The sequence below is a fragment of the Oncorhynchus gorbuscha genome, linkage group LG08 (assembly GCF_021184085.1).
Source record: "Oncorhynchus gorbuscha isolate QuinsamMale2020 ecotype Even-year linkage group LG08, OgorEven_v1.0, whole genome shotgun sequence".
Taxonomy (NCBI): Eukaryota; Metazoa; Chordata; class Actinopteri; order Salmoniformes; family Salmonidae; genus Oncorhynchus; species Oncorhynchus gorbuscha.
The window spans coordinates 51922876-51934377 of NC_060180.1; the positions used below are offsets into that span (position 1 = coordinate 51922876).

The following is an 11502-nucleotide window of genomic DNA, read 5'->3' on the forward strand; positions in this document are numbered from 1 at the left end:
CACAGCCCTCGATGTGCTCGCCAGAGGTAGCCTGACTGCCATTAGGTACCGAGATGAGATCCTCAGACCCCTTGTGAGACCATATGCTGGTGTGGTTGGCCCTGGGTTCCTCCTAATGCAAGACAATGCTAGACCTCACATGGCTGGAGTGGGCCCGCCCGTTCCCCAGACCTGAATACAATTGAGCACATCTGGGACATCATGTCTCGCTCCAGCCACCAACAACACGTTGCACCACAGACTGTCCAGGAGTTGGCGGATGCTTTAGTCCAGGTCTGGGAGGAGATCCCTCAGGAGACCATCCGCCACCTCATCAAGAGCATGCCCTGGCGTTGTAGGGAGGTCATACAGGCACGTGGAGGCCACACACACTACTGAGCCTCATTTTGACTTGTTTTACATCAAAGTTGAATCAGCCTGTGTGTGGTTTTCCACTTTAATTTTGAGTGTGACTCCAAATCCAGACTGCCATGGGTTGATAAATTTGATTTCCATTGATAATTTGTGTGATTGTTGTCAGCACATTCAACTATGTAAAAAAAAAAGTATTTAATAAGAATATTTAATTCATTTAGATCTAGGATGTGTTATTTTAGTGTTCCTTATCATATTGAAAATTTGTGCAACTTCGAATGATTTTGTGTGTGGTATGATTGCTAGTTAGCCTATTGCAGATCTGGACAAACAGTAACGGTTAGCAGGCATAGGTGTGTTGTGACAGCCAACACAGCACCGATTGAAATGCTGCTCGTCCAATCAGCATCCAAACAACCACTTATTTTTTTTTTTTTTTAAAGCATTATTTTGTAATGGGATTGTTTTTGGGAGCTGAGAGAAAGGTTTGCCGTTTTAAAGCTAGTATTCTGCAATTCTATGCATTTTGGCTAGTGTGATGTTATTAGTACCGCTAAATGAATTTAGAATGTTCTATTATCCCTTGACTGTTAATCTTTTATTTTGGTGATTGTTAGTTCTCAAAGAGATATATATATATACATACTGCGTAAAAAACTGCAACCCTAATGGGTTCTTCAACAACAGTTTCCTGTGTGTATCAAGAATTTCAGCCAACTTGACACAACTGTGGGAAGCATTGGAGTCAACATGGGCCAGTATCCCTGTGGAATACTTGACACCTTGTAGAGTCCACGCCCCAACGAATTGAGGCTGTTTTGAGGGCAAAAGGGGAGGGTGCAACTCAATATTAGAAAGGTAGTCCAAATGTTTGGTATATGCAAAGGTCAATTATAGTTTCTACATACTTCATATATGGTTTTAGTCATTTAAGTTAACAATGAAAGCATTTTTGTTTAACACTGTTTGGACTTGGGCAACCCAAAAGAACGCTTAGGCAGCCCGCCCAAGGATTACATCGGCAGAAGAAAAAAACATGACCGATTCTTAAAAGGATGGCACTGAGGCCGCTGGGCAAGGAAAGGCAAAGTAGGAGGAGTGGTGCGGTAGAGTATGGGTACAAGCTGCTGGTACCGTGGTGGGCAACGAGAGAGGGCAAGAATGAGGAGCATGATTCTCCCTCCCTGCTTTCAATGAGCTTGAATGTACAAACATCAACATCAGACAGAAACCTGGTAAACATTCAATATTATAAACTGAGTGGTTCGAGAGCTGAATGCTGATTGGCTAACAGCCGTGGTATATCAGACCGTATACCACGGGTATGACAAAACATTTATTTTTACTGCTCTAATTACATTGGTAACCGGTTTATAATAGAAGGCCCCCGAGGGTTTTTGATACATGGCCAATATACCACGGCTAAGGGCTGTGTTCAGGCACTCCGCGTTGCGCATTTGAACAGCCCTTAGCCGTGGTATACTGGCCTGGTCATATACCACATCTCAGGGCTTATTGCTTAAATATAGATTGATAGTAGCTAGCGAGATCATCCAAACAAGAACTGTGAGGTAAATATGTAATTGAGAATGCCTAGGACTGGGATATCTTCATTCCAACTAAATTCTCCCATCATAGATCAAACCAGGGAAGCATATGAGAAGCAAAGCCAAGCCCATTACTCTCAGTCCCAAATGGTATGACACATTTCGATTAGGCCATAATAATTGTAACTGCTGAACATAAGCAAGCCACATTTTAACCCAATGGGAGAATACATCACGTAAAAACAAGCCAGTGATTTATAACACAACAAAACACAAACACGCGTTGATCAATCTGGATGATGAGAGTTGTAATATGGCCAGAGGTTGTGCTTCAGACAGACACAAGCTGGAAATGAACAGAAAGGCCATATTACTTCAGCTACTTAGTACAATCAGAAGGACATTGAACCTGTCAGTTTTATTGTTATTGTCCATCCCTGTATTTTTGTGAAGTGTATATGGGCCTACAAACCTGGACGAGCACGCAAAACATGTATTTGGATAATATATTCACTTAATCAGGTTAAAATCATTAGGCTACCACCTCCTAAACAAGCTGCTGGTCAATGACGCTTGTCCAACTACCAGTGGAAGGCAGACTGAAGAAAATTCAGCATTTTATGCTTCTCACAATAGATGGAATTTGGCCCTACTCAGATCACACTCGACCTCCTGTTGAGTGGCTCAAGAGACTTTACTACACGTCTCACACCATCACTAACCTACCCCACCCTTCACCCCACCACTAGCCTACCCCACCCTTCACCTCTCATACCATCACTAGCCTACCCCACCCTTCACCTCTAGGCTCTAGGCTCCTCTGATGATGATACTAGTGCAGAGTTAAAGACACACAGATAGTTGCTACAGTCAAAATTCAGACCTGCAAACAAGGTGATGTACCTTTTCCTCTTTTTATTGAAATGAACAGTATGCAGAGAAAAGTCAACAAACATCAATGGAGAGTGCATAAACAGAGCACACACACACACACGGAGAGATTTGTCAGTGTCAGGATCCCCCAGTAGGAGTTCTGTCTTAACCCAATCTGAGGGCCACGTCGATGTGATAATTGTCATGGATACAAATTAAACAGCACCACGTACAGTGAGCCCACTAAGTGGGAAGAGCAAACAGTCTAAATGAGAGAAGCCAGCATTTTGCGGGGGTAGTGGGGAGGATGCAGGGGGAGGGGGTAATTTTCGATGCCACTGGAGAAAGAACACACAAGTCGGCCAGTTTGCCAAGTCAACTCCTCCCTCCAAAATGACTTCCTACTCCAGATAAGCAGCAACAAGATGGAAGACTAAATGTCACAGTTCAAGACTCTACATTGGGCAGGAAACAGTGAAGCAAAAAAAAGCCATACCAACAGAAAGTACCAAATCAATAAATGATTAGTGAAGTAGACACTAGATAGCCCTGATCTTTATTTCTGTAATGAGGTCTCGTCATGGCAACACATATTTAAGCAAGTCCATAAGGCCCAAAATAAGCTCAGCTCTAACAGTGACGAGAGCTCCATAATGTTGTAACCGACGACCTCAAAGCCCAGGAGCATCAGTGATGACGGCACGGGGGTGTAGAGTAGACAGACACCAGGATAAATTTAAAAATGCAACGCTGTTCCCAGACATCTCCAGCTCCTCTCTCCCTCTGTCGTAAGGGGCTTCTCTGGTGCCCAACGTCTACAGCAGATAGATATGTCTGTTTGAGTAAAGATAGATAGGTCTGACGTAAATTAATGCCTGATATCAGCCATATTCAGAAGATTGGTAGTACATACACACGAGCCATAAAGTCAACCTGTATTAAGTTGATGATGCATCTGATCTGACCTACCTTCACTGGCATGGAATATCACTCTCTCCACAATTACCAGGGCTTTCTGATTATTCACCAAGGTATTAATGATAAATACACTTTATGAGCAACGGGTACATAAGAATATCTGACATTTAGGTCTAGTACAGACAACTGTATATCGTCATAACCCTGTCTGTGACCATTCCGAACGTGCTGTGCCTATAGCGCAGTGCCCTTATGCTCTCATGTAGCCTTCGAAGTGTAGTCTTTTCTTTTGACTTTTCTTGAAATGGCAAAAAACCCTAAAGGTCTGTAACATCCCAACTCCCCAACTTCTCCCCATGATCCCACCACCAGGAGAGAGGAGGAAAAAAAGGTTGAAAATAATGCTGTGGTAAGTAGTTCCAGCTCTCAGGGAGCCGACAAGAAAACCCGGAACAGCGTTATCTATTCTGGAATGGAGTGGTGGATGACTGGGTGATTCAACGCAGTATCCAATTAGTCAACAAAATGTCTAACTTCTAAGAGAAGCCTTCTGTGTCCTATTTACATCAAAATAGTGCCCAGTTGATACATGCTGCAAAGACAATACAGTATCACTAGCTCTAGACTACATTTGTTCATTCTCCTGATATGAACACTTCAAATCTTACTCTTCTTACAAAAACAGCATGCTAGTATTGAGTCATCTGAGATGTATACAGCAAGCTTCCCCTCCCCCTTAATGAAAGGTGCTGCCTGAGACACAAGTATCGTAATAATGCATACTTCGCTCCACCGTCCCATGGGTCTTTAGCATTATCACCGCCAAGAGTGTCCCAGAAAACTAATGCACTCTCTCTCATACAAACCCAACTGACCATAATAACACACTGATAACCTGACCAGCCGCCCACTGCTTGATTCTGGAACATGGGAGACCTTGGAAAGAACCAAGTGAGGACGTCAGCGCATGCTGGGAAATACAGCCCAACCATATAGCAGACATAGGCTATGTATTCCTTGGATCACCTGCATGCTATAAATAATGGGGCAAATGACATGTTGACCTACACCCATGCTTTGCCACTCCCACCAACCAACCTATCAGCTAATTCGACCTAGACCGGGAATTGTCTCGGCTGTCCTTATAGCCATGGCATAAACACATCATTTGGATGATTGATAATAGATTGCTCACACACACATCTCCTTGATATCCTAATATAGTGACCCCAGATCAAATTAGTCAGAGTTAGATGAATTGTAGGCATCATATTACACAGCTCAGCTCTCTGAGCTGCATTATGTGTTGCCATGGATATAACAAATGAGCCAGGTTGGTACTGCTGCATGCAATAAAACCGTGGAAAGGGTTTGTGCTTGAGTTACCTGTATTTATAAATGTGTTTAGCCCCCTATGCATAGAGTAGCTCTGGATAACTGTCTGCAAAATTAGATCTTTGCCTGATGAACAGATTTGGATAGTATCTGTGTAATGTTTAAACACATTTTGGGGAAGGGGAATAGAACACCACAGTATGAGTCATAACACCCATAAAACCTAGAGGTTAAACTGGGAAATGGTTCCAATCGTCTTTCTACCATTCATTCTTCCCATAAGGGATTTTAGAAACACTTACAATAAGAGCTTCGTGTAGGCTTACCCTGATGTGACGTTTTGATAAGTGTAAATCTCTCTAGGACAAGGTGACTTTGACCAATATATTCGCCTGTGATTACACCCCAAAAATGAAAGCCATAGTAGAAGGTAATTAGCATATCATAAAGAACTACAAATACTATGATGATATGGGTGAGACTGCCGAATCGAGGCAAAGGTAAGAATATTTGGATTAACTATCGAATGTTAATTCAAATGTAGTAATGAATAAATTGGCTACATTTTTTAAAATTGACAATTCCGTGAACTGTCTTGTTTATTAAGTTTTAAATTGACACAATACCTGTCAGCAATGGGGTCAGCTAGAGATGACATGCAGGAGCTTGCAGGGATATGTAGTTTTGCATGACTTCTAATTTGATGCCAATTACCATTTTCAAATCTGAGCAAATATAGAGACGAATATATTGATAAGTGTCAGCTTGTCCGAGACATTTACATGGTTATCAAAAAGTCACGCCAGGGTAAGCTTACACGAAACACAGCCCTTATTTTAAGTATTTCTAAAATCCTGTATGGGGAAAAAGTAATGGTGGAAAAACAATTGGAACAGTTTCCGTTTGCCCGCTAGGTTTTATGGGTATTATGACACCTCCACTGTGGGGCTCTATAAGCACTTGAATAGCTTCCAGTTCTAACACCACAAACAAAACGCAGACTAAGTTCACAGAAGAATGACTTACAGTGTTTGTGATGACTCAGGCAAATCTATGTGCACTGTAAATTACCAATAGAATTGTGACGATATGGAGGGTAAACAACATACTTCTTCCTGGTCTTGGATGTGGGTGGCGCCTGGGGTGCAATGGTGGTGGCAGCATCCTTGCGTGGCCTGCCCCTGGGGCGCTTGTCTGTCTGGGCAGGGCTTCCTGTGGACGTGGCCCCTGCACTGCCGGAGGGCAGCGAGGGTCCCTGGTCAGAGGGCTCCACAGTCTTATCCTCTGATGACATTCTTCTCGAAGGGAAGGAGAGAGAGGCATCAGTGCACAATAATGCCTGTTTGAATATGTGGTTTGGTTACTTGACGTACTTTGGAATCAGTATATGAATAAGATGTGCCGGACAAGTTATCACATTGCCTTGATCAAATGTTGAATCTATTCTACACAATTGATTATTTAAAAAAGGGTCAATCTGCAGATGCTCTTCCATTTTTAGACATAAATTAAATGTACCCATTGATTCTTGAAGAACATAACTTAAATGCCTCAACTGTCGTACCCCATCAGAACCCAAAATATAACCTTATTTTACTCCAATGTTTGTAAACAAAGTATACTGAACAAAAATATAAAACGCAACATGTAGTGTTGGTCCCATGTTTCATGGGCTGAAATAAACATTTTCCATACGCACAAAAAGTATATTTCCCAAATATTGTGCACATCCCTGTTAGTGACCATTCATATTTTGCCAAGATAACCCATCAAACCTGACAGGTGAACCATATCAAGAAGCTGATTAAACAGCACAATCATTACACAGAAGCATGTTGTGGTGGGGACAATAAACAGTCACTAAAACATGCCGTTTTGTCACAACACAATGACACAGATAACTCAAGTTGAGGTTGCGTGCAATTGGCATGCTGCCTACAGGAATGTCCACCAGAGCTGTTGCCAGAGAATTCAATGTTAATTTCTCTACCGTAAGCCACCTCCAATGTCATTTTAGAGAATTTGGCAGTACGCCCAACTGGCTTCACAACCGCAGACCACGTGTATGGCATTGTGTGCGCGAGCAGATTGCTAATGTCAACTTTGTGAACAGTGTCCCATCCCATGGTGGCAGTGGGATTACAATATGGGTAGGCATTAGTACGGACAACGAGCACAATTGCATTTTATTGATGGCAATTTGAATATACAGAAATAACATGATGAGATCCTGAGGCCCATTGCCGTGCCATTCATCAGTCGCCATCACCTCATGTTTCAGCATGATAACGCATGGCCCCATGTCGCATGCATCTATTCATAATTCCTGGAAGCTGAAAATGTTCTTCCATGGACTGCATAAATCACCAGACATGTCACCCATTGGGCACGTTTGGAATGCTCTGGATGCTCGTGTTCCAGTTCCCAACAACTTTGCACAGCCGTTGAAGAGGAGTGGGACAACATTCCACAATCAACATCCTGATCAACTCTATACGAAGGAGATGAGGACTGGTTCTGATCCAAACCCCTACTTTTTTATGATGCATATCTGTATTCCCAATCATGTGAAATACATGGACTGATTTCTTTATATGAACTGTAATTCAGTAAAATCTTTAAAATTGTTGCATTTATATTTTTCTTCAGTATAAATCAAAACATGGTTCAAACACATTTGTCATAGTTCTGGCACCCATAGCTCTCATTTCTTCAGGCCCATCCCTCACCTTATTACCAAAACAGGGGTGGCATATCTTTTTCCAGATATGATACTCGAGGAAATGCTTAAAACTTACCTCTGACCTTTCTACGTGTCCTTCAAAATCACTTATCAGCTGAAGCAATGTTCAACCTATTCGACAATGTTATCAATGTAAGAGTTCACATACCTACTCTCTCCTTTCCTGAGCTACCTACCACCACACTGTGACCTCATGTCTCTGTCTGGATGATCGTTCGTCCTTCGATGCCTTGCTTGTGTTCTTGCATTCCTCTCCTATCAGCCTCCGAAGTTGCCTCTACTTACCACTGAAATAAGCCTGCTCTATTTGTTTGTTCCACAGTGGATTAATTAGTTTGCTCCACTGTGGTTCTCTGTTCAGTATCATATTGTAACAGTACGAGAGGACACACTGTAAACCAGTAGGCATATTTGTTTTATGACAAACACTGAGAACAAAAAGTCAGAAGTGTATTGACTTTTCAGCTCAGCCTGACTGTCTGTTGAAGATGATGTCATCCCGATTTTTTTATGGGCTTGTCTGACACCCTGTTCTCTCAGACAGTTGAGGGACACTGCCAATGGGAGACTCTCTTCCGGCACACTGTCTCTTCCTGGAACTAGCCTACTACACCGGATCCATGGTTGACTAGACAGGATGCAGCTAATGCCAGAAGTGCCTTATTTGACATTATATGCATTCCTGCTAGCCATGACCAGGATCCACTGCACAGTATACTGCTGTATCATCAGGGGGACCTTATACTGATTTTGAGATTGTAATGAACTAGCTACCTATGTGAGAGCAGGGTGTCTTTTCCAAAACACAGCTTGATGTTATTCTGTGACGGAGTCTACATTTGACCTCTTGTGGCATCCAATGCAGTCTTTGTGTGGGAAGTTCAGCTAAGACTAGATGTAGTCAATGGGAGAGAAAAAACATAAATGACACAGTATCAACAAATTGAGCATGGGGATGTTCCAGATCGTGTAGGTTGCTGCAAAATATGTAGACCCTAGATGAGCCCCCCTGATTGGATGGTCTTTGGTAAGCCAATTGCCTAACGTCTATATTCCATTCTTCCCAAAGGTAATCACAGCAGCCCTTAATGTGGTCTTTGTCATACACAAGCAAGTAGGCTGATACATTATGTGCCCTTGTCTGCATATAGAGCAATAGGCTTGACAGCAAGTTTGAACAAGTACAGGTTACAAACATAACAAATAGATAAAGTATGGATTCTGGAAAGAAAGATTCACTATAGCCCTACTCAGACTATGACCATAACGAGGTGGCACAAGTGGATAGCGAAAAGCTGGGGCGTGAAGTAGATCAATGACTGGATAAAAAAAAGTGGAATAAAATAAAGTGTAGTGACCAATTATAGTAAACAGACTAAATATATTCACTTTAAAGTGAATCTTAATGTTTCATATTAGTTTCTATAGAGAACTATATTAGCATGGAATAACATTGGTTTCATAAGGCAGTGGGCACAGTTGGGTACCCCCAGACACACTGGGCTAGCTAGCTACCTTTGTTAAACTAGCGTACAGCACAAAGCAACTGCATGCTCAAGTCAGCCAAAACAAGCTAACCAGCTAGCCAGCCATCCTAGATTCTTTGTAGTCTTTGTTAGGCTATTGCATGGCATTGCAAATGAGTAACAATATGATGTGCCTACTAATAGACTAGTGATATCTCACTTTGTGGGATACAGAGACATAAGATGATGATCAGGGTATTTGATTAATGATAAATGGGATGCAACTGCCTATATTGCCAGCCAAAGTATCTGAAAGACCAGTTAGCTTAAAACGGTAGGTAGCTACCATTAGCTAATTTAGTTGAGCCGTTGAACATGAGAGTTAGCGTTAGTCAACATCTACGTAGTGTTGATATCCAAGGCTGCCTGATAGTTTTAACAATTAGCTAACATTAAACTTCAAAGTCAAGTCACTTTAGAAGCCATGCATGATTCCACAGCTACCTACACGGTAGCTAACGTTAGCTAACTAGCGTGTGGATAAAAGGTTTTGGCTAGCAAATCAACTAGCTAGAGCTAACTCGCTACATTTCCAAAATACAAAAGTTTGCCAACAATGTAGATAACCATCTAGTTTACTAGATAGCTATCGAGTTTAGTTAGCATTATGTTTTGTATGAGACGACCTCCAAAATAAATATACAGAGATCAAAACGAGCGTAGCTAACTTAGCTGGTCAACTTCTAGTTGTTAGCTAACAGGTTCGCTAGCTACATAACATTACAGTATACATAATCAACAGCGGTGATTAACAGCACACATTGCATCTGCATTGCCTTGCATTTAGCCACAGCTTAAGCATTTACGTGTCTAAATGTATTTTCTAGCAGAAATTCGTCTAGTTTGGCTGATTCTCTGTGTCAAAGAACGGACCAAACAAGGCGGCGGAAAAACACTAGGGCTCGAGCGGCCGCTGCAAATCCGAGAATTATGTAGCAAGCGAGTACATTAAATAGCTAGCTAAAATAACTTACCTTCAAAATTATGAATAGGTTATCTTCTTCATGTCCAAAATTGTAAGAGATATATAGTTATATCACTTTGTAGTGTATTTGTGAGGAATAATGATATCGCCAACTGTCACTCAGCTAGTTAACGTTAGATAAGTTAGCTAGCTCAGTCTTCTGTTCTGTACGAGAAGTAGCTAACTAGCTAGGTGGCCACGCCAATGTTAGCTACGAAAGAAATACCACCGCTGTTAAAAACAAAGCATGAACGCATACACCAATACTCCGATGTTTAACATCACCCATTTGAAAAAAGGATGCCAAATGTAAATCCAGTAGAGATCAGCTTCATTGCAAACGCATGATGGATCACTTTCTTTTCTCCAAATGACAGCTGTCGTCGCACAAATAAAATGTTCAGCTAACTGCCACACTTAATCCTTTTACTAACTATTATTATAGGGGGAAGATGTAGCCAATATCCATAATCCAAAACAGGCACAAATTCCAAGTAGTCTTCTTCAAAAAAAAAAACATCACAAAATCTTCACGAGAAAGCCAATGCTTTGGACAAAAATAACCGATGCAAAGGCTAGTTCCTCGAGCTAGCTCGCTGGCTCACGAGCGTTGCCAACTGGTTCTATTTTGTTCAGCCGCGGCAGAAAGACGCCTCAGCTGGCGAGCCGGAAACACTAACACGAGTGTTCCGATAAACAAAAACACTTTTTTTACTCTCGCTATGTCAATAAACACGAAATGGCGAGTTCTACCTGGTCAAAATAATTAAAGTTGTATCGTACTCTTTACGGTGGCCATGTTTAAGTGACACAAAATAATAACTCCCGAATGTAGGACTCCCAAAAATATAGGACGAAAATATCGTTGCATAAATCGAAGCGATACACTTGGAGATGTAATGGTTTCTAATAATATTTTACTATTTTCACTTGTATTAGAAATCAAAACTGCAAACGAGGTTAAATGCAATATCCATAGGTTTATAAAACAATTTATTGAAAATACTCCCTGACCCTGCGGAAGAATATGGGCATTTAATAAATACGGTAAAGTGTATCGGTTACTTCTAAAATGTGGAACTCTGATCTCATCCTGTGGAATGGACTGCAGTAGGCCTTGTGATTTAAAGGGCAATTCCGCCAATTGTCAGCCTCATATTAATCATATCATAAGTCGTTTTTTGGGGTATCTGTATTTTACTTTAATATTTATATTTTTGCCAACTTTTACTTTCACTTCAA

At 41.5% G+C, this 11502-nt stretch overlaps 1 protein-coding gene across 1 annotated transcript in view; it reads right to left on the bottom strand.

Annotated features, from left to right (window-relative positions):
- Window positions 1-11220, bottom strand: part of LOC124041794 (histone-lysine N-methyltransferase 2C-like) — a 123501-nt gene extending 112281 nt beyond the window's left edge. Inside the window, 2 exon segments of the mRNA XM_046359827.1 lie at window positions 6137-6322; window positions 10271-11220. Coding sequence (XP_046215783.1) covers window positions 6137-6321 — 185 coding nt within the window. The 5' untranslated portion in view covers window position 6322; window positions 10271-11220.
- Between the last annotated feature and the right edge of the window lie 282 nt (window positions 11221-11502).